General features: G+C 41.0%; 1 protein-coding gene across 1 annotated transcript in view; it reads left to right on the forward strand.

The window, feature by feature from the left end:
• tmem108 (transmembrane protein 108) overlaps positions 1-18,464 on the forward strand; it is a 57,948-nt gene extending 39,484 nt beyond the window's left edge. Inside the window, exons 3-5 of the mRNA XM_085362113.1 lie at positions 10,933-12,144; positions 13,179-13,330; positions 16,049-18,464. Coding sequence (XP_085218239.1) covers positions 10,933-12,144; positions 13,179-13,330; positions 16,049-16,165 — 1,481 coding nt within the window. The 3' untranslated portion in view covers positions 16,166-18,464. The remainder of the gene's footprint in view (positions 1-10,932; positions 12,145-13,178; positions 13,331-16,048) is intronic.
• Positions 18,465-24,600: the final 6,136 nt, after the last annotated feature.

Here is a 24,600-nt window from a genome sequence, read left to right on the forward strand (position 1 = left end):
TGCACGTGTCATCGGCCTGTTGGAGCGACGTGTAACATGTCAGCTCAACCTTTTTTATTCTAATTGACACCAAAAAGCTCTGAAGAGGTTTTTACACTCAACAAAAATATAAACGCAACACCTTTGTTACTGCTCCCATTCCCCATGGGATGGACGTAGAGACCTAAAATTCATTCCAGATACACAATATAACCATCCCTCCCAAACAGTGGTCACAAATCAGTCCAAATGTGTGGTAGTGGGCACATTTGCTATATTGAGATAATCCATCCCACCTCACAGGTGTGCCACATCAGGATGCTGATCTGACATCATGAGTAGTGCACAGGTGTACCTCAGACTGCCCACAACAAAAGGCCACCCTGGAATGTGCAGTTTTTTGCGCTATTGGGGGTCTGGGGACCCAGAACCGGTCAGTATCTGGTGTGACCACCATTTGCCTCATGCAGTGCAACACATCGTCGCATGGAGTCTATCAGATTGTCAATTGTGGCCTGTGGAATGTTGGTCCACTCCACTTCAATGGCTGTGCGAGGTTGTTGGATATTCGTGAGAACTGGTACACGCTGTCGTATACGCCGGTCAAGCACATCCCGAACATGCTCAATGGGTGACATGTCCGGTGAGTATGCTGGCCATGCAAGAACTGGGAGCTGCCAACTCAGCTGCCAACTGCCCTGAACAATGTGAACCATGATTCATCCGTGAAGCGCACACCTCTCCAACGTGCCAGACGCCATCGAATGTGAGCATTTGCCCACACAAGTCTGTTACGGCGACGAGCTGGAGTCAGGTCAAGACCCCGATGAGGACGACGGGCATGCAGTTGAGCGTCCCTGAGACGGTTTCTGACAGTTTGTGCAGAAATTGTTTGGTTGTGCAAACCAATTGTTCCAGTATCTGTCTGGGTGGCTGGTCTCAGACGATCTTGGAGGTGAACCTGCTGGATGTGGAGGTCCTGGGCTGGTGTGGTTACACGAGGTCTGCGGTTGTGAGGCCGGTTGGATGTGCTGCCATATTCTCTGAAACGCCTGTGGAGACGGCTTATGGTTGAGAAATGAACATTCAATGCACGGGCGACAGATCTGGTTGACATTCCTGCTGTCAGCATGCCGATTGCACGCTCCCTCATTGCTTGTGGCATCTGTGGCATTTTGCTGTGAGACAAAACTGCACATTCCAGGGTGGCCTTTTGTTGTGGGCAGTCTGAGGTACACCTGTGCACTACTCATGATGTCAGATCAGCATCCTGATGTGGCACACCTGTGAGGTGGGATGGATTATCTCAATATAGCAGATGTGCCCACTACCACACATTTGGACTGATTTGAGACCACTGTTTGGGAGGGATGGTTATATTGTGTATCTGGAATGAATTTTAGGTCTCTACGTCCATCCCATGGGGAATGGGAGCAGTAACAAAGGTGTTGCGTTTATATTTTTGTTCAGTGTATGAAGGAGTAAAACCTTTGAAATGTACCAAGTTCTTGAAATTCTGAAGTAAAACAGCTGCTATCTAAGCTGGAAACTAGGAAAATGTAGACAGATTATTGGTTTACAAATCAAAATACAAAGTTTAACAAACGTATTAGACCAGCACAAAATGTAAGGTTTATGCCACAGCTGCCCTAAAGTACCAGTATTGGTAATTACCAAAATCATTTTTGATGTTTCTGTGATGGTTAATCCACAAGTAGGGTTGGTAGGGTTTGGAAATTATACTTTTAATGGAAAAATATAAATAAATGAATATATAAATATATAACTGTAAATAGTATAGTTAAGCAAATTATTATTATTTTTATTAAGATGTCAACTTAGAGTTATTTACTTGCATTCCTGAAGAGACAAATTTAGTTAAATATTGTGCTTGATTAATTTTTGACTTTAACTGAGCACAATATTTGGGTATAAAAAGATGAATTCACTTCATTATTTGACTAATAAATAAAAATCTTATTTTCAGTTTTGTCAAAGTTTTTGACAGTTTTCTAATCTAATAATTTTGGTAACTACTGTCTACATAAGACATTTTAGAACCACCACAGTCTGGAGCTAAAATAGTCTGTGACGTGATGTTATTTTATATAAATAGCTGATATTTATATTTATTTTTCATCTATTTCCTCTCAAGTATTAAATAAAGCGTTGAGAGTCACAAATCACATCACAGGTGTTTGTTTTTGTACTTTGTTTAGAGACAGAAAATGTTTTCTGACAGAAAAGTTGAAATGAAGTTAAAATAGTATTGGTATCAATAGATGTTATCCTAACTGATTAACTAAGGATTCAGTTTACACCCAAATTATTTTTCTATTGGATAACAGACAGACTGCTTATACAGTTATTTTTAACAGCACCCAGAGCAGAAATAGACAGAAAATGTACAACTAAGCTGTAGTGCCTCTTCACCTCACTGTACAATACTTTTTGTAAATAGTCAACAGTGCAATAGACTCAATACTTGAAATGTGCAATTCACTTGTATTTTTATTTTTTATTCCTATTTATTCTATTTATCCCCTTTGTATATTTTATTTATATTTGTCTCTGTATTTATATGTGTGTGTGTGTGTGTGTGTGTGTGTGTGTGTGTGTGTGTGTGTATATATATAACAATTCTGTAACTGTAACTTCGGTCGTTGCTGTGCTTTTTTTTGGAAGTCGAATTTCCCAGAGGAACCCACCCGAGGGATTAATAAAGTTCTATCTTATCTTATCTCTTATCTTGTCAGGTATTTTATCTTAATGCAACTTTGCGCTGCAGTTCTTTTTCTTTATAAACCTGACCTTGGTCTAGGTTCTCATTGAATCTAGGCTTTTTGTTCCCTGCGTACTGTTCTGTTACTCCCCGCTATGCTGCTGAGCAGGGAGATGACAGAACAGAAGGATTTCAGAAGTACAGCCTGACGAACCACGACTCACGAGTCTTATTGATGGATGATTTTGCAGCTCCTATTTTTGGCTTCCTGTAGAGCCTCCAGTTTGAATAGTGGCACTGGCAGCTGCCCACTGATGATACGGCACAACCAGCCTGCCTCCAGAACCCGCTTCATAGGCAGATTGTCGCCGTACACGTCATAGCCACATCATTCTCCGTCGCACGTAGCAGGAGGTGACCCCTGGAAAGAAAGATAAATATCCCAGCCTCCTCTGCGAGTAGCCCCCACCCCCCCTTTAGGATTGATCATGCAGCCAGGCTAGTGCATAAGCACTGATAGCCTGCATGCCGTACACTAAGTGCATCGGTATGATTGATTAAGCCAAAAGATTCATGATGCACTGCACCTGAAGATTATTGTTCCGTGGGACTGAAGTCTTAGCTTATGAGTGGCTTCAAAACATAAGGCAGGATTCCTCAGCTTCAGGAGCAAATGTTAGGTTATCACAGTGTAACTTTAGATTCGGAGTCAGAGGCTTTGGCCTCTCAATCTAATTGTGAATGAGTAGTGGGACAAAGCCTGCTTTGGATCAGCGCACAGGTGCCTGCTTTGCAACATGATTTATTGATGTCCCTCGTGGCTTCAATGGAGGACTTCAGCGAATGTCACCGGTTTTCCTATGCACTCAAAAGAGCCCTAATTCAGCAGGTTTTCTTGCATAAATTGCCCCTCCCTCCCTCTCTGCCTCTGTACACCCTGCGCTTTTATAATGGAAAACAGGTTGACACCATTAGTCAAATAAACGAGGGCACAGTCTCGCAGTAGTTTTAGCCGGGCCGTTATTTGTCTTCATGATATTAGCATGTGCTTTTCTTGATGGTGATCGTCTGAGTGACATAGATAGCGAAGGCAACAGGTTGGTGCGAGTGATAAACGGGCTCCTCCTCGTGAAAGGAGAAAAAGCCTCAGTTCACCAGCGAAGGTTCAAACTCCGCACTCGCCTCCTCACTCCTTCTTTCATCATCGCCACTGAAAGTGGTCTGACTCCTTTTGTGGGGGGTTTTCTGCTTGCGAGAAAATATCATGTCAGACTGAAAACAGCCAACATGCACGAGGGTGGGAGGGGAAAAAAAGCATGCTGAGTAAACGGGTGCCGCTGACTATGACAAATGCTTCTCTGTGTGCCCTGCTCCAGCTCAGTTTTTCATGTCTAACCTTTTTGCTTTTGTCCACGTCTTAGCATGATCAAACACACAGGAAAAGGTGCACGATCAGGCCCACTCGTGCACATTTTCCACCCTTTTTTCCCCTCTTTGCACTCCGTTTTCTCGTTTTCTTTTCAGTGCTTCTACTCAGTAATGGATGTCTGTGAAGCTCAGGTAGGTACATGTAATCACTGCAGACACAGAAATTCAACAACACAGACTGTACAGGTCGGGAATAGGTTGATTTCCTGTTTTCAGAAAAAAATAAAGATGCAGGTGTAGCAGAGGGCAGAAAACACGATAACTCACCTATTATATTATTATATTTCCTGTTTTTAAACACGTAACTTTTCCTGTGCAATCTGGGTTTATGTAAAGCAGACGTCAGAGGGTGCATTGCATATAAAGTCTATTTCAGAGAGAAAGGAATAAACATACTACCCCGTCACCATCTTCCATTTATTTTATTCCTATTAAATCTGCCCAATAAGGCTAAACCATCAGTTGGAGTGCCGACATTTTCCTTCAGCCGTGCTGTGTCATTGTGTATGCTTTTATATTTAACTGCTGCTACTTTTAGTCTTCAGCTGAACACAGAAGAGTCAGTTGTAGGGATACAGCAACAAGCAAGACGTTGGAGGTGCTCCTCATGTCTCAGCTCTTTTTTTTTTCAAACCACAAACACACCACTGTTTAATAAGAAAGTCAGTTTATGCTATACTGCATAGAAAAATATCACAAAACGTAAAAATCCAAAGCAGTCAACAATGAGGGGACCTGTTGGCTCTCATTGGCTGTGAGGATCACTGCAAACTAACCCTTAAAACTAGCAGAATGGATTGATGAGTGTGTTGTGGACATCCCCAGATTTAAACTGTATTTGACCGACGTGTTAGGCAGCACAGTCATCAAAGCAAAATGAGGGAATAATGTAGGCCTGCAGGTTCAATGATCAGTGCTGAGGTGCAGTAAAGCCTTTTTGGTGGCTGCCCATTGATTTCTTAGTTTTACAGTATAATAAACCACCTTGTTCATAATAATGTATTAATTATGCACAGGCAAAGCTACAGCCACAATATAGCATAAGTTATTGCATAAGTTATCTGCCATGAGGGTCTCGTAACTGCTCCCCACAAAATCAAATATCTGTTTTCCTCTGGCCTCTGGCACTACTTGAATTGTTTTGTTGCTAGCTGTCCAATTTTGATATTTATGGTATCTGGAGATAACTGTTGTGGAGATGCCCGTCTTCTTTTAAATATAATGCCACTAAATTGAAGTTGCCTTGTGGTGTTCAGAAAATGTATTTCAAAGAAACTCAGCAGCAGTGACTCTTCATGCAGTCACTCCAAATAAATCTATTTCCTTTCTATTGAGTTATACTTCTTCTGGTTCGGTGAGAAACTCCACCACGTGTCATTTCTCTGCACCATTCAGAGCTCTGATTCTGCCCATCGATGGCGGCTAATTTAGGATCACCAGTTAAACCTAATTTTCTCTGGACTGTTGGAGGAAACCTATGGAGGCAGAGGGAGGACATGCAAACCACACAGGAAGGCCACAGACTCAAATCAGGAACCATCTTGCTGTGAGGCAGTAGTGCTAGCCACTGAAACACCTTGCCACACAAAACTAATTTCAATTAGAGAGCCTTGAAGGAGTCCTGTAATGTTTTTTTTCTTTCATCTCACATGATCACAGAATTGGAAGCATGCCTGCCGCCTTCTTTGGCCACCTGATCCATTTTAGCCAACTTTCTTTGCCCCTCACTGGAGGACAGAGCTCTGCACCTGACACGACGACATTAAGGGAATCCTCTCTTTGACATCATACAGAGCCAAGTGTCGAGTGTTTACAGCAGGTCGGCTTGCACTGACCTTAATATTTGAACCTTTAGCCACGTTTAATATGAGAATCCACCAGTGTAAAAGCATACTGGTCCCCAGTAATTATAAAAGTAAATGTCATGGTTACATCAGAAAGAGCGTCACTCAGAAAAGCTAATAAATCATAAATCTCCACACCTCTAAAACAGAATCTAAAGGTTGACCTCATTTTGTGTCCTGCACTAATTAATATTTGGGCAGTCAGACATCAGTGCATGCTAACTTTAAAAAAAAAAAATCAGTTTTGGCCCTTTTCACATTTTGGATGTGATGTTTAATAAAATATAATTCGACTAAACTGCAAAGTCCTAAATGAATATTAATCTCCACGCTGGTTACAGATCAGAGAAGCCCATGTTTGAACTAGCCGGGAGAATCTGTGCCAATGCATTTAGTTTGTTCATTTCTGACATAACTTTATAAAAGGACGCTATGTTTTATTCAGCAGCAGAGTGTCGGGTTGCCGGGTTGTGACAGCCAGGCTTGTGTACTGATTGAAGGCATGACTCAAGCCAGACCCCGTCATGATAAACATCCTCTCTCTTAATCGGCCTCCGTTACCTCTTTTATCTCCTTATTTAAAGCCTTCTTGCATCTACGTGGTTTCAGTTTGCACGGAGACATCTTACACCTACCTATCCAAGGAGTCACTATTTAATTCGTCCCGATTCAGTGATTCGGCCTCGTTTCGGAGGTTGATTTTTGTCCTAATATGCACACGATTCACATTACCCAGCATCAGTAAAAGACTAAACACCTTACAGTTGACAGGCTGCATTTTATTCTCCTGCTTAAAAGATAATTTGAGGGAAAATAGAGCATCCATAAATCAACAATGGCCCCGCGTGTTGTCTCCCCAGACATTGGTCTGGAGTGGGCTCTGTGGATTAGAGACGTGACAGACCTGGTTAATGGAAGGCAGTGCCTGGACCCTCTCTCCTGCAAGTCTGTGTGATTGAGTATGGAGGAATATGATTAATGATTCAGAGGCTGAGTTTAAATAGTCAGTGCTTTGGGGTTCTGCCCGAGTGTATTTTAAACCCCTCATGGAAGAAAATGGAAAAAATATTCCTGTGGCGAATAAATTATACTACTAATAATATTTGATCTCTTACTGCAGCTCTTTGTTGTACGTTCTACCCAGATTTCTGTTTCTGTCTTTATCCATTGCTCCTTAATGATGGTCATAACCTCTCAGTCATATTAGTACCTCGTGACTGTGTTTTGAGGTATTTTTTTAATGAATTAACCTCAAATTTACTTGTTTGAGGGTCTACAGCTCTGCCTGTGTACACAAGCTGTTTTCTTTCCCTTTCCATTTTTATTTGTTGAGGTTTTCGTTTGTCATCAGCATGACCATTGCATATTATTAAGGTTATAATAGACATAAAAATTGAATAAGATTTAAACAGAATAAATATTTTGTATTTTCCTTTTTTCCGTCTAATCTTTAAGCCAGTTTTTAATAAAAGATTGTGAATGATGATCGTTAGTGTAATCAGTCAAATCTGATCCCACTAAAGCCTGATAGAGCTCATTCGCATGTGTCACAGCACTCGATTTACCATAAACTGGTAGAAACATTCAAATGAGCCACTAAAATAAGCTGACATGCTTTCCTATTAATGACAAAAAAACAACAACATAAAACCCCACTTTATCAGCAGCAAATAAATATATGGCCTCTATCAAATACACTATTTCTTGAGTGTTTAGGGAATCTTTCGACATTCCTACTTTGGACATCCGCAGACGGAAGGAATGACATTTGACCCAAGTGCCACAGACAGGTCTGAGAAGTTGAAGAGTGATCTCACACTGATAATGGTCTGTTTGTGGCATTTGTTGTCATTAAGATAAATGTTAAGTAATGCTGGTCTTAACCTTGAAGCAATAAGCCAGTGATTGGTGTCAGACTAACTTAATCGCTTCCCTATTTCAGTAACCGTGACTAAAACACACTAACGTGCAGTCGTTTTAAAAAGAAATCATCCTGTATCATTCCTAATGATCAAGATATAGTCGATCTAGCCCTTAACAGATTTTAAAATAAGGTAAATAAACCTCAGATGATCAGTCACGGATGAAATATCACACCATGTCATATTCATTTAACAATAACGAAGACAAACTGGAGAAGCACTGTGTCAAAAACTAAACATCACTTATGATTCGGTAGTTTGTAGAGGCACCTTTAGCAAAAGTAATTTAAAGTAATTCTTTTTTTGTATTACTTTATCAGTCTCTCACATAGTTGTGGAGGAATTTTGCCCGCTCTTCTGTACACCATAGCTTCAGTACTTCGCAGGCATTTGTTTATGTACTTTCTACTGTCTCTAAAGTTCCCAGCATTTCAGTCAGGCAGAGGTCTGGACTTTGACTGGCCATCACAGCACTTTGATTCTTTTCTTTTTCATCCTTTCTGCAGATTTGCTGCTGTGCATTGTGCATCGGGCCAAGCATACTGTAATTCATTGTTTATACGTCTAAGCAAAAACTCCTTGGAACGTCTGCAGGTTGTTCAAACGCCGCAGATAGACTTCTGACCAAATCTGCTACGTACTCGCATTTTACACCGTTGCTAATACAGCTACGATCTGTGGACTCTGTGAATTGCATTTGTCTTACTTTTTGTCTGTGTTGCTTTAAATGCCCTGGATTTTTTTTTTGATTTTTTTTTTTTTTTTTTGTGAAACACTTTGTGATTCTTGTCTTGAAAAATTATAAATAATTTTTTGCCTTATTTACTCACTTAACTATATAAAGGACTTCAACTCAATGACTGCAATGCACCCGGGTCCTGTGGCTGCAAAACAAGCCCAAATCATTACCCCTCCACCACCGTGCTTGACAGTCAGCATTAGGTGTTTGTGCCGATATGCTGTTTGGTTTTTGGCTAGTGTGGTGCTGTGCATTATGGCCAGCCATCTCCACATTGGTCTCATCCATCCAAAGGCCATTGTTCCAGAAGTCTTGTAGTTTGTTCAGATGCAACTTTGCAAACCTAAGCTGTGCTGCCATGTTCTTAGAAAAAAAAGCGGCTTTCTTCTGCCTTCCTATGCTTCTTTATTGTTTTCCTAATTGTAATTTCATGAACTTTAACATTTAACACACTAACTGAAGAATTTAGAATCTGAGATGTAGTTCTTGTGGGTTTTGTTTTTTGTAGTGTCTGGCCTTGGGGTAAATTTTCTGGGATGTGCACTCTTGCAAAGATTGTAAACTGTCTTCAGTGTTTCCCACTGGTGAATAATCTTTTTCTAACTGTAGAGTTATGGACTTCACATTGTTTGGAAATGGCCTTTTAACCTTTCCCAGATTGATGGGCGGCACCAGTTGCTTCTCATGCCTCCTTAGCATCTGACAAGATGTTCTGCTTTCATAAAGATGCTCACACTTGCTGATTAACAGTTAATCAAGAGCATTTAATTAGCAGCTTCTGGCTTCTACCTAGTCTCTTAATTCCTTTGGAAGCAATGAGGATGTTCTTAGGTTTTCAGAAACTGTTATATGTCTTGTTTTGTAATTTATCTGAGCTTATATTTACCTAATTATAAGACCAGCTAAGGACTAGATGTTTTTATTATGTCTTGATATGTAAAACCTTCAAATTGAAGACCGTGTTGTGCTTTCTTTGTGCTATGACTGTATACCAGACAAGAATTTAGATGATATTTATTGTTGCGTAGTCTGTTGTCTGAATATAGAGTCTGCACAGTGGGGACTCTGCTAATGTGTCGGATTAGTTGTGATTAAGTATAAATAAGGGGTGGAAAGGAGAGAGTTAATGTGGAAATTAATAAGCCCTTTCACATTCCTCCCTCTATGACTTTCTAGCTGTCTAGATAACACTATTCCCCGCTGGCACCTGCTAATGTCTTGTCACTACGCAGCCTCCTTACGGGATTGAGCTTGAGAAAGCAAATCTGTCAAGCTCTTAGAGATGGCTTTAGCATTTTAAGTAGGCCATACTGACACTGAGACTGTCATAAATCAATCTACTGTATTAATTGTAGGAAAATCATTAGAAGTCATTATGTCTACTAACAAGACACATTTCACCATCTGACTGTTGACTCTATTTTATGATGACAAAGGACAGTGTAAGAGGTGAACAGAGTAAGCATTTTTCCTTTATGATAAATCATCTTTTTCTATTACTATTTTTCTATTTTTTTATGTCATGTCTAAATATGCAAATGAGACCTTATATATTTAATGTACCAGAGTGCATAATTCCCCGTAAACTTTGGTTAAAGTAAGGTTAAAAATTCTAGTTTCAGCTTGTTGACATTCCAAACTCAAAGGTTTGTAACACTTCATAAATTAGGAAATAACCAAGTTTTAACTGATGGACTAACTAATATAGATGTGGTACTTTACTGGTTACTCAGGTATTTTGTGCGGCTGTCCAATGGTAAATGTGTAAAAAAATAAATCTAAATGTTGTCTGAAAGGACAAATTAATGACTTACACATGAGAAAACTTGTTTTTTTCCTGATGTCTTGCTTTAAACAAGAACATTTATAGAAACTGGATTGCTAAGAATATTATTTGCAGCTATATCTTACTGTTTTATTACAAGAGAACTGCGTGTCCAAGGAGAGAAGCATCCTCTCCATCCCAGCTGCCACCTTATCCATGCACAGATACACGCAGTAGCGCTGTTCTAGTGAATAATGCAGTTAATAAAGCAATCTAGTTAAACTAGGTGACTGACACGCATAACGCTTCAGTAGATTAAAGGCTAAGAAGCATAATGAATGCAAGACAATGCCACACTTATCAACTAAACAGCCGAGCAGTCAGTTATAGCCGCAGGGCTGCAGCTTCATCAAGGTTTGCTAAACAAAATGCACAGGAGAAAAAAAGAGTTTTAAAAAATCAACTTTACAGGAAACAATCAAGAGTTCGTGAGACTAAAAAGGATTTCTATGTTATTCTGTTTGCTTCTGCAGGTGTTCTAGCATTCCTAGCACTGCCAGCAGGACTGGTGTCATCAGCACAGGAGCTGTACCTCAGCCACACATCCCAGGACTCTGTCTACATGGCAGTCACACACAGCAGCCCCCTGTCCTCGCCCAAACCTCCACCCCTGGACTGGCATCAGGAGGGGTCGAGTAGCGGGGAATGGTCACCCAAAGGCATGCAACCCACAAATGCCCTCCTTCCTACGTCTGCTCTTCCCCCTTTACACTTGCATCGGCTTGCCCAAGCTTCCAACTTAGCTCGTGAGGATCCTCCCAGTTATGACAGAGTCACCCCAAACACTGTGAGCACTGGCAGTCATGTGAATCACCCCAAAGAGCCCAGCTCTGATGTTGTAAACAGAAGTCTCATGCACAAATTGGTCAGGGCCCATAACCCAGTTACAGTCAGCACTAACCAGGCCAGCAGCAGCAGCAGTCCTAAATTTCCTAATGCAGAGAGGCCAAATATAGATGTGGAATCTGCTGCTATAGGGGCCCCAAACCCCCTAGCACCTCTGTCCAGCTCTGGAGCAGAAAAAGGGGATGCACTCGATGCAAACCACACAGGGCCTCAGAAGCTGAGTGTAGAGGAACTCGGGCAGCGGTATGCTCCACGCCTGCAGCCCCCCTCTTCACTCTCAGTCGATGCTGATGCTGCACGAGGCCTGAAACTCAGGAATCACGCTGTAGGATCCTCGCACCACGCCATCACCCTTCGCGAGGTGCATGGAGTGGACGAGCCCCCCACTGCTCAGTTGGTTGTCACTGTCAAGAGCCCACCACAGAATCAAACTTTCACTGCGTCCAGCGCCCCGTCCACCGTGACGGGCGTCACAACACAGAATTCAACACTCACGCCCGCCACTCGCACTGCAGCGAACGACATCCCCACTGTGGAAAGTCAGTCTCAAGGTTCTGTTCAAGGTAACAGCACTGACCTGCTAGGGAATGCAACCGCATATGGGGAGCACTTCTCCAAGAGCACATCAGTCAAGATGGAACAGCAGGCAAACAGCTCAGAGCCCACTTCCACAACCAGCGGGAACTTCCAGATCACACAGTTGCCAATCACCACCGCGACACCTGGCCACAACCCAGGCACTGCTATCGACTCCACGTCATCCCAAAAGGACATCTGCTTTAGCAGGATGGCCATCGTGTGGATCGTGCTGGCCATCAGTGTGCTCGTGTCCTCGTGTTGTAAGTAAAACCAGAACAGCTTGGAAAACAAAGAGAGTCACATTCTGTCTGAAAGAAATGGTTTGGTATTTAAAGAATCTCAATCGTCTGCTGCACTGCAGAGAGTTTATACCACCTTCACACTTGTATATTTAATAAGAAGCCACAGAAGCCACCGTGTAGTTTCACATAAAGAGTGGGAAGAAAAAGAGAAATGGGCTTAGTTAGATAGGCATATCTAAGTTAGTGGGTTTCCCTTGTTTGGTTGTGGCTTGAGATTCATATTTAACCTCTTTACATTCACCTGCTTGTGGTGACCTGTTTTTTATCGATTTAGCTTCCACCTTCTTTCATCCAATTTAAGTTTACACATGCCATAGTTAAAAAGTTTAAGAAAAGCTGCATGAAAATCATTTAAAAGGTAACATCTTGTGTGTTTTTTGGTTTTTAATGTGCTTGTGCTCAACCCTTAATGGTTTAGCAGCAGCCTATGTGTTAATCCTCTCATCTCACTATTGGAAAAAATGACACCGCACCAGGTCACAGTATTTTATATTGTAGATCACATTGTTATAACACATGCATATTTTAACCATTATTAGTAATTTTATTACATTTCTGAAGTGAGTTTAATTCATTCTTAAGTTTTGACTTTTCTTGTCTTTGTTTATCTCAGTCAGCTTCTAGATTTCCCAGAATCCCTTTTGACTGCCTCCAGTTACACTTCAGGGCCGTTCCTTATGAAATTAATTTGGTTTAAAAGGTTTTCACTGGTGAAAAGCTATTCCACCCAAGGCAAAATATAATTTTGTGCACTCCAGCCCACTGAAAATGAAGTACTTTTACTTTCTGGTTCCTGAAAGCCTTCTCGTATATTTTCACCGAACGACTGGCAGCTCAGAATTTGCAGTATTGATTTCCAACTGCAGCATGTTGTCCTGAAACATGACAGGCTCTTGCTGAGCAGCAGGTGTGGGTGATTTCAGAGGCTTTTTGAAGCAGCAGCTATTCCCGTTTCTGTGCTGAGCCTCGTTTTTTTCCTCTGCCCGCTGTAGCTGTGCTGTTGACTGTGTGCTGCATGAGGAGGAAGAAAAAGTCTTCAAGTCAGGAGAACAACCTCAGTTACTGGAACAACGCCATCACCATGGACTACTTCAGCAGACACGCCGTGGAGCTGCCCAGAGAGATACACACTCTGGAGAGTGAGGTACAAACTACTGACACTGTTAGGCTGCCTTTCTGTTACTGCTCTGCACCGCAGACACTTAAAGAGGCCGCACATTTACTTGATGTTTCGCTATCAGTCAGCAGAATGCATTTAATGAATATGGAAACAACAAGAGGATCCATGTCCATGAGCATGACGCTGTGCCGCTGCGATTAACGAGGATTTTTTCAAATTTTTCCTCAGGGCATCTGATTCTTAGACAGTTCTTCACATCAAGTATTCACTTAAACTTACAGCAGCAACTGAATCTCAAAGACTGGCTTCAGTGTCAGTATACTGAGTAGTCTTTACTGATACATTATTAGTAACTTGGTATTAGTAATCAATAAACCTCAGCTGAGCGGGTTTAATTACATACAAGACTGCAAACTTTCAGTGAAGCATCATTTTAGTTATATTTATCAATAATATCGGTCTGTGCATGCTCAAAAGATAGAAACCAGTGTATAAAAATCCAAAGATTAAAAGTTAATTTTCTGATATTTTTGAGGCATCCAACAAGCATTCATTATATTTAAATCTGTTTAAAAGAAAAGCATTAATAAGCCAAGATCAGTGTTTCATAAACACGAGTGGTGGGACCCACTGCAGGTGCTTCAGATTACTGCAGACAAAAAAATGTGAATAAAAGACAAAAATCTGTCAAGCTTAATCAATAAATAAACCTTAAGAAAGATCAAAGATCTTCAGTCATTCTCAAATTATCAGAAAGACTCATTTAATGATGAAATTTAATGATCGGGTATGTGTATTTAATAAAATGACACTGAGCTGTTTTTATAATGTTTTTGGTCTGGTTGAGGATTTTTGACTACATAAAAAAAATCTTTGAAGCAATGATGCGTTTATATTATTTTAAAAATTGCTTTACAGAACAGAAAAACACATTTAGGCTTCACAGATCAATAAAACAACAGCTGATGAGGTCTGCGTTTTCATTTTAAAAGGTCTGTATCATCTTCTTGTGGTAAATAACATATCTTCCATATCTTTCCTTCTCCGTCATGTTACGTATTTTATGTTTTGTTGTGAACAAATGGATAATCCAAGCTAAACTTTGGTCTCTTTAATTCTCATGTCGCTTTGAGCTCTGGTAGAAATCTTCTGAACCAAGAAATTCTACTAATTGGCAGCGTTTCCATTTACTCAGTAAATTCACAGCTTAATCTTTCAGCACACGTGTTCCCACTTAGTTTTTGCTGTAAGTAGCTTTGGGATTGGTAAAATCATCTTGTTCCCAACTGTATTATATCATTTGTTTAAAATAGTGTTCTGGCATGAATTCAGTCTTTATTCATTCCAAAACAAATCACATAACACAAGATAAAGACAAATCTGGATTCTTCAGTATTCACCTCACAGCGTCGTCCATAAGCTACATGAAGTTTCCGTAAACTCACTTTCCTATAATTCGTCAGACATTGCCTATAAATATAACAAGATGTCCAACATATTTGACTTAAGATTTTTATCTGACACTTTAAACTCTTTAAATCCTGTGTATCCTCTTTGCTTCTGCAAATCATTATATCTGATATCACGCTCCACACCAGAAGCTCCCAGGTTTTTAATAAAGTGATATGAGGCTTTTACACTGTAAAATCTGCAAACCAGGTCATTTTTAAGCTACTGTCTCCCACTAATTAGAAATATTCTGCACTTAATGATGATAATTTTACACACATTCCCCTAATCGGTGTGCTTTTTAAAGGGGGCTTGGAAACTTTTAGGCAGCATGCAATTTTATTTATTTTATTTTATTTTATTTTTAACTAACCCATTCATATTTATGCAAAACTAAGGCTTTGTAGGCTCAAGTCCAGCTCAAAGCAGAAAGTGTAATATGTTGTTTTTAGGTGCATGGCAGCGCCATCTGTTGGAAAAGATGGGATATAACAGAGGCATATTATACTCTCTGCAAATTCCCCCCTCTATTCTTTTTAACCGTATATTTTTATGTACCATTGCTTGTTCTCTTTGCATGTTTATTATCTTCTCTGTGTGTTTCCTTTATTTTATTTCTCTGCCTCCTCAATTTGCATTCCTTTGCCGCCTGTCGGAGGTGTCAGGAGAGGGAAGCTGAGGATCGTGTGTAGGATGCCCTTGGTGACACCCAGGTGTTGTTTCCAGCTTTGCACGTGTCCGTAGAGCAGAAGCCTCGTACTGTAGCCTCCCTGGTGCTATAGGAAAATGACAGAAATGACTGTAAACCTGATGATGGTGATGGTGATGATGATGGTGTTCCTGTAGTTCCATGTGATTGGATGAAAAAGGACTTTTTCAAAACGACCTCCTGCACCACCTCATTACTGCTGACTCACCATCACCCAGCACACTTAGATTAACACCCTCTGCTGCCTTCTTCTGAGTCATTCTCCCTTTTTATTCCTCCACTTGTGAGGCTCTTACATCTTCCCCACCACCTCCCCTTTGTATCTCTGATCGCTGAGCTTTTTTCCACATATCTTTGTTCACCATCTCCTTAAAAGCCCTGATGTGCACAAAACCCATATTTTATCTGTCCTCTTCCACGCTAAACTTGCTGCTCGTCGCCTGTAGAGAGACTCAGATACAGTAGCGTGTGCGCTAACGGTGAGCCCTGAAGCGTGAATCATGAATTAGAGCTGCTGCTTAACAGTTACACCTCCTTTCCTTTTTTTTCCACTACGTCTTATTTTGTGCATGTACTTTTTGCAGGATCATGACACCTGTCTACCCCCTAATGGAGACTACAGCGGCAGCAGCGTGGTCCTGGTTAACCCTTTCTGCCAGGAGACCCTCTTCATCAACAGAGACAAAGCTTCTGCCATATAGAGACACAGAGGGGCGAGAAGCTCTGCAGATCCTCGTCCTCCTCTCCCCCTGCTGTTCTTGTCTATTTTATATATGTGGTAAATATTCAGAGACTTCGACTTTATACTGTATATCACAAACACAAAGAGCAACCTGAAAGAAGCGCGGCGTAAACAGACGCTTATTTACTACGAGGATGCACCTGCGTATTTTTCTGATGTACATTTTCTACAAAAGGCTTAATTGTGATAAAGGTTTTTATTGTCTTTATAAAATTACAGAGTATATGTGGTTTTGTTTCTTTGCAGTGGCTTGATGGTGAGTGCACTGTGGATGTTGCCACACAAAATCTGCTTTAGAGAGAGACACATGTGCTATAAAAAAGATTAAAGCTGTTCTTTGTAAGTTTAACTTTCCTTTAAAATCAATCCCTGAATACTTACAGCCTGTTGAACTTGAATAAGCACCTAGATAAGTCGGGGGGAGGAGAGGCAGGGATATGTGGAGGAATAATGGTTGTGAAATCTGAGCCTGTATTTATCAAACTTACTAAAAATGATCATTTAGAACTAAAAGTAAAGACTGGCATTAAAATGACTCAACCCTTAAGAGTGGCTTTCAAATGATCAGTTTGCTCAGACTAGTCAGATACACAGATTGATTTTAATATTAAAAATGTATGTTCTTTTATCTGGTAATGTTCTAATTAAGAAGATGATTAAACATCCATCTATTTTTTTTGGCCATTTATCCAGCCCGGGTTCACTGAGAGGTTGGAGCCAGTCAATCACAGGCCTAAAACACAGAGACAGACAAGCTTTGCCAGGTATCGAGGGGACTAGGGGGTCTGAGGGGACGGTGTAAAGCTGTAGTGGCATCCTGGTTATTAAACATACATAAAATAAAACATTAAAATTAATTTGTAGAGTCAATACGTTTCTATTGTGAAAGTAAGAATTAAACCTCATGGTCACAATTTAAGCAAAGCAATAAAAACTCGCTAAAGTGAAAAGATGTTTCTGGGAGCTGGGCCCTTTATGAATTCACTGATTCACTTTGGTTTTTAAAAAAAATATTATTCTAAACAGAAATTTAAACATTAGATGAAATCAGGTATACAGCTGCTACACTTTGAGATACATTCTAGGAATTATATAGCAGCTAAGGGGCTTTGACGCAGGCAGCAGTGCATGATGATGATTCCAAACACCTTAGCCTCAGAAAAACAGTCAAAAACAGTGAAGACCGGAGCTGTGCTGTGCAGCAGACAGTGATAGCATGGAAACACACAAGTTCACCAGTTCTGCAGTTTGTTTTTAGGTGCATTTTAACCCTCGGCAGTTTGATAAATACAGGCTTGGATCTTATCGGTCAGTCTGAGCAGGTCTTTGGGCGATGTGGAGTCCAGCATCCAGCAGTTTTGAATAGCAGCTTTCAGCTCTCAATAAAAATGGAGCGGACTTAAAATGGCCTTTCCCCTTCATGCGTCACCAGCTTCTGCGAAGAGGGACCACATAGATGTCTTAATTCCTTACGTTGGCCCTTTATATATCAGTATGCGTGTGCATGTAGGTGCACTGAGGCGTGCGTGTGAGCAGGCGAGCTGCGACGTGCCGCCCCCTTTAACCAAATGTCACGGTTACTTTAAAGTTTAATTGAGACTCTGTGCGACGTTCAGCTCAGTTTTTGTGCGTCCGTTCCTGTGGGTGCCTCTGTACGTTTGTCCCGTCTGTTTGTCTCTCGTGTATATCGTGGAGTAGCTACCGGTCATGTGCGAGAAAGAGTTCCTCGCTGCTGTAGGAAACATTTAGACCACCCTTGCTACTGTAAGTGTCTCCCTCCATAGACGGCGTGTTTATCCAGTATTGCAAACCGTGTCAAAGGCTGTGTTAGAGGCAATAAAAACAAAAAATTAAAAAAAAATATATGCTGAGACAAATGAAGAATGCTGTGAGCACGTACAGAGGCGATTTAATCAAAAGTGCGTTATTTAGTTTCATTATTAAATCTGTGGTCCTTCTGTCATTTGTTTTTACTTTTGCATCGCTGCCGTTTTTTTCAGTAATCAATGCTGTCTGCCTCTACTGTCGCTGAAGATTCTCCGTATTGTATGATGTTGTTCTGAGATCACCTGGTGAAGAGGTGATGGCGAACAACACAGCTAATTGATATTTCCCGCATTGGATGCTCACAGCCGGGCTTGTTGTTTTTTTGCACGCTCAAAAAGTGGATATTTTACAAAAATGTTCAGTGGCACGGTGGAGCAGTGTTCAACATTATGTATTTTTTGTACTGTCGTATACACACTGTACTTTTTACTGCTGAGCAATAAAACAATGGGGAAAAAACCCATGGATTACTCTGTTTGTCTGATTTGTTCTGACTAGTTAGCTGCTACCTGTTTGTTGATTACGCAACGCGCACTGTAAACAGTCTTGCCGAGCACAGCACATCCATTGAGGCAGCGAGCTGGATTTTTCTCTTTGTGCACTGGTGCTGCATCTGGTCAAGTGACCTCTGGCTCGGGATGCTGACGTCAGTTCGGTAATCTGTTTACAAGCCTGCTTTACTGCTGAGAGGAAGCTTATTTTAAAGTCAGTGTTATTCACCCATTTGTTGGCTTTGTAGAAAGTATTTGTAAATTAATTAATGACTAATTGTTTTGCTAGTTTTTTTTCAATATCCTTATTTTTGAAAGGAAAACACATTCTAACTTTAACCATCATTACTGATATTTAATATAAAATTGGGGTTAGAAGTTCACACACACATACACATAGGCATTATTTACTACAGCTGGTACTTTCTCTTGGCCAAATAAAAAGGATTTGTTTGACAGCACTCACTGGTTTGAGCAATACTGAGATTAATGGGAAAGTCCAAAGAACTCGGAGAAACGTTTAAAAGGCGAATTATATATTTACACAACTTGGGACGGTCTCCTGGAGCCAAGTATGTAAGTGCAAGTTATTTGGATGTGTCACAACTTTGCCGAAGTCTGGAAGAAGACCCAAACCGTCATCCTTAGATAAGAGGAAACTGGTTGGGATGTTCAGGAACAACCCATGAACCATCAAAGCACAAGTCTGCCATGAACTGGGAGCTGCTGGAATACCAGCGTCACTGTCCAACCAAGAAAGAAGCCCCTGTTCCAAAATCATCACCCTCAAACTTGGCTGAAATTTGCAGCTGCCCTCATGAACAGATAAAGCAAAGATGGAGCTATTTGTCCACAATGGCAAGAATGTATGTTTGGAGGATTAAAGGTGAGGCTTTCAGCTCTTGAGCATGGTGGTGGTAACATCATGCTCCTGGGCTGTTTTGCTACCGGTTGTACTGGATGTTGGGAGTAGTACTACCTCCAAATTCTTCAACTTCACCCCAAACAGCAGTTAAACAGTTGAAACGTGGACACTGTTGAGTGAACCACACATAAAAACTGGTTTTGCAATGGATAAAGCAGGCTAACATTAAGCTTCTGGAATAGCCTCCCCAAAGCCCCAGCCTCAACACTATTAAAATGTGTGGGCTATTTTTAAAAGACAGGTCTGTGCCAGAAAAGCAATCAATTTAAATGAACCAATTCTGCCAAGAAGAGCAAAGTCAAGCTAACTTTATTCATAAAGGGCTTTAAAACAGCAAGTACTGACCAAAGGGACAATTAAAAATCAGCTCTCACACTCTTGCCAATGAAAAGAGACGGGTTTTAAGAAGTGGAGAGTGAAGAAGCCCGTCTAAGATCCACCACTGTCACAGGCAAAAGCTCTGTTCCTTCTGAGCTTCTGTTGTGTCCTCGGCACACCTAGATAGCTGACCAAAAATCAAGAAATCAATCTCAAATCAAGGGCTCAAAAATATTTAATAACACCTTTTCTGCTTGAATTAAAACAATACAGCTTTTCTTTGCGTTAATGTAAAGAAGTCCAGGTAACAATGGACCACAATCACCCATCTGACTTAATATAAAACAAAAAGTGAGTCACAGGAGGACATTTCTTCTCATCTTTCTCATCCGTTGAGAAGCTGAAATCTTATATCAAGCAAGAATTTGAAAACTTTTAACTAAAATGTTAGAATAAGACACAATGTGACTTTTTTGCAGCTTGTTGTTGGCAACAAATTCGAAATGAGCCAATTTATTTAAAACAAACAAGCAAACTTATAGGTTGATATTTTGTCCTTGCAACATTTTTCATTTTTTAACACAAGCTTTAACTAATTCTGCGTTCTGATTTATTCGTATCTTGAACTGCATCCCAGCTTTTCTTAGTAGTCACATCAAATAGAAACACACAAAAACCTTAAAAAAAACACTGATGTGAAAGGAAAGAGAACATTTCAAAGCCCCCAAATTACCATAACAATAACTGTAGATATGAATCATACTCATTAATAATTATTCTGCGTAGGCATATCAGAGACCCAGAAACGGTCATTACTGTTTTCCAGCAGTAGACTGTGTTACCTAATGCAGGCTCAGCACATTAAAAGACTAATCAATCATTCACCGCTCATGTCAGGCCAGCTGAAAACTGTTGGCTAGTTTAGTTTCTGGAGTAAAGGCCTCTTGGGTTTGTCTTTTTTGCCCACCGTAATCTCTTCCTTTTGTTGGTCAGTCTGGTTGGGCTTTGTCTTTTTAAATATGCCAGTGACTGCATGCATTTTGAAGGTAGCACTTAACAAAGCCAGTTGTGTACTTCTTTAGGGCCTGTTTGTTGTTTTGTTGGTTGGTTTGGTTGGAGCCAGTTTGAGTTGTTCTGTGAAGCTGGAATAGCCTCTTTCTTAAAAACACTCTGACAACTTCCAGAACAGTTCTCTTATCTGAATTATCTATAACTAAAAGGGACACGACAACATGTTATCTGCATTCAGGACGTGCTTGAAAATGCAGTAATTTTCAGAACGATTAAATCTTCATAACAAAGGAACTGTCATGGTCCCCTCGTCCTCCTGTGCCAACCTACATTTCCCTCTATCTCGCTGTGTGCACGTGGGGGTGTGTGTTTGTAATTCTGCTTGTCGGCTTCAGAGGCTGAGCCTTCTTGTGTGTCCTCTGCTGGCAGGCCACACCTGCAAGCTGTTGAGCAATCACTCACCTGGGTGCAATCTGATGATTACTCAGCGACTACTTAAGGTGGAACAGTTCCCAGAAGAAATTGCTGGGGTGTTGCACTTGCTGTGGTAGTGGGAGCACATGAGGTGCAGCATGGGTAGTGCGTTTGATTTTGTGAGAAATTCAGCTTTATCTTTGAGCTTAAATGATTCTCTGCTGTGCAGATACTCCCTCGCCACATGTAGGGGAAGTCTGTGTAGGAGAAACTCTCCAGATATCACCCACCTGCTTCACTCAGAAGACACCAAACAATTGACTTTTTTGTGAGTTCAATAAACCTGTTAAACTTTTATTCCTGTATTTGAGTCCAGATCTGGTTTGGTCCTTGACAAAAACACACACTTTTATTTTGTCCAAATTATTATTCTGGAAGAAAAAAAAAATACAAAATGTTAAAATATACGATCCATTGTGATGTCGTCCCAGTGGAATCACAGCACTGCTTGTTTCATTATTTTATTTTCATTTCTAATTTTGCCACTTTCAAGTTTCCAGGAATAAATTGGCCAATCAGTTTATCCAAGCAAGTTATAATTACTATTATGTGGATACAGTACAGCAAAAATATAAACATTATTTTTATATAATAGAAACCAACCCATACAAGCTATTAGAGCCAAAGACATTATAAGAAAGAGACATAATACCCAAGAAGGATGGAAGGAAGGAAAATACAGCAAGGAGTTGGCATTGAAATTTGGTGGAGGGAAAAAAAAGCTTTTAAACCTTACCATAGAACAAAATCATCAAACTTGTTCAAATTTTATTCCAGATATGCAGATTTTATGTTCTGTTAACCAACTGAATTAAAGCTAATTTAGACGGCGTTCAAAATAATTGCCAAATATTTAACGCGAGCTTTTACCAAGATAGCAGTATTGAGACTTGCTTCTAGAGGACAGGCCTCTGTTTTATGGGTTGCAGACAGTGCAAGTGAGGGTACTGCAAATAAAAGCTGCGCTGGACAGACTTTGTGGGGTGACCAGATCCCACCAAATTAAATGTCGAGCCCTGAGTTTGTTTAAATCATGACATTTTGATATACCTAACTTTAAGAAAAAAAAGAGGTAAACTATTGTGGTTACAGGTTCTACATCACTCAAATGAAGGACAAATAAAAGCAATTAAAGCGTTTTTTCCAACTATTGTGATGCCACACTCCACCCTGCTTTCCTATTGGCCTGTTTGTGTGGCTGGTCTCATCTGCAGAGGTGGTGTGGCTCATTTCCAGTTGGTGACAATGGTTAAACCAGGGCTCAGTGAGCCATTGTTCTTTATAAACGCCCTCAGTGCTCAGATGCTGTGTGGCTCCCCTCCCTGAGACATCTTTTGGATTTTGGTGCAAATAAACAACATTGCATACATCAAGTTCCAAGTTCCAAGTTCAACTTTATTGTCACTTCAACCATATACAGTTTAAAAATACACAGTGAGGCGAAACAACGTTCCTCCAGGAACCAAGGTGCTACAAGACAAGTTAGTGCAAAAAAAAAATATATATATAATATATCTAGTAATAATATTGTGCAAAAGAGCATTTACAGGTTGGTGTGTGCGATGGTTTGGTGGTGTAGGTCAGTGTGTTTGCGCTTTGTGTTGGTTAGTCAGTCCAGTCTCAATGTTTTGAGGTATTTGAGTTAAGCTGAGTGATAATGTTAGTGTATGTGTGTGTGTGCGTGTTTATCAGTCAGTCCCTTTTTGCTGAGGAGACGGATGGCTTGTGGAAAAAAGCTGTTGCACAGTCTGGATGTGCGTGCCCGAATGCTTCGGTACCTTTTTCCAGATGGCAGGAGTGTAAAGAGTGTGTGAGAGGGGTGTGTCCGATCAGCCACAATGCTGGTGGCTTTGCGAATGCAGCGTGTGGTGTAGATGTCCTCAATAGAGGGTAGAGAGACCCCGATGATCTTCTCTGCTGTTCCCACTATCCGCTGTAGGGTCTTGCGGTCTGATATGGCACAGCTCCCAAACCAGACAGTGATGCAGCCGCTCAGGATGCTCTCAATAGTTCCTCTATAGAAGGTGGTCAGGATCGGTGGTGGAAGCCGGGCCTTTCTCAGTCTTCTCAGAAAGAAGAGACGCTGTTGGGCTTTCTTGTGCAGGGAGCTGGTGTTGAGGGACCAGCCGAGGTCCTTCTCCAGGTGTACACCCAGGAATTTGGTGCTGTCAACGATCTCCACAGAGGAGCCGTTGATGCTCAGCGGTGAGTGGTCGCCTCGTGTCCTCCTAAAGTCAACAACCATCTCTTTTGTCTTGTCAACATTCAGAGACAGGTTGTTGTCCTTACACCAGTCCGTTAGTCTCTGCACTTCCTCTCTGTACGCTGACTCGTCGTTCTTGCTAATGAGACCCACCACGGTCGTGTCATCAGCGAATTTAATGATGTGATTTGAACTGTGTGTTGCTACACAGTCATGAGTCAGCAGTGTGAACAGCAGAGGACTGAGCACACAGCCTTGTGGGGCCCCAGTGCTCAGTGTGGTGGTGCTGGAGGTGCAGTTCCCGATCCGTACTGACTGAGGCCTTCCGGTCAGAAAGTCCAGGATCCAGTTGCATACATCATTTCTTCACCCATGCACTTATTTACACCAGTGATCGCATTTGTTACACACCTTGTGGTTAGTTTAAGCTCTTTCCTTGCTTCTGGATAACATGTGCTGACATATGAGCCCAGCTCTGCTTTTTATAATTAGGGGAACAGTGGTAAACCTTCCCAGGAGTGAACGCTCTACCAAAATTACTCTAAGAGTACACTGATGACCTATCCAGGAGATTGCAAAAGACGTCTAAAGACCATGCAGCATTCAACAATACAACAATAGTTTTATTCAAGAATAAGAAAGAGACTGGGTATCCATGGGAAAGTCCAAAGGAGAAAACCACTGCTGACCAAAAAAGAACACAAAGAGTCATTTCACGTTTTCCAAAAAAATATGTGGACCGACAAGGCAAAAGCTGAACCTTTTACAAGGTTTTCACCCCGTTGCATCTGGAGTAAAACTAACACAGCATTTCATAAAAAGAAATTCATACCAACAGTCAAACGTGGTGGTGGCAGTGTGATGGTCTGGGACTTCTTGCTTTGGCATGACCTTAAACAGGCTGTTCATGCTGGAAAACCTTCCATTGTAGATAAATTAAAACAACTCTGCAAAAAAGATTTACCCCTCCTTATCTCTGTGATCTGCTTCATATCACCACAGTTTCCCGCTCTCTCAGATCTTCATCTGCCACACCTGCTCGCCTTACCACTATGGGGCACAGAGCTTTCAGTCGCTCTGCTCCTCAGCTCGGGAACTCACTTCTTTCAGCCTTAAGAAATATAGATTCCCTTCCCTTGTTTAAG

Source organism: Diplotaxodon limnothrissa, linkage group LG9, assembly GCF_057381915.1.
Source record: "Diplotaxodon limnothrissa isolate DT_005_m linkage group LG9, D_limnothrissa_male_GT1.1, whole genome shotgun sequence".
Taxonomy (NCBI): domain Eukaryota; kingdom Metazoa; phylum Chordata; class Actinopteri; order Cichliformes; family Cichlidae; genus Diplotaxodon; species Diplotaxodon limnothrissa.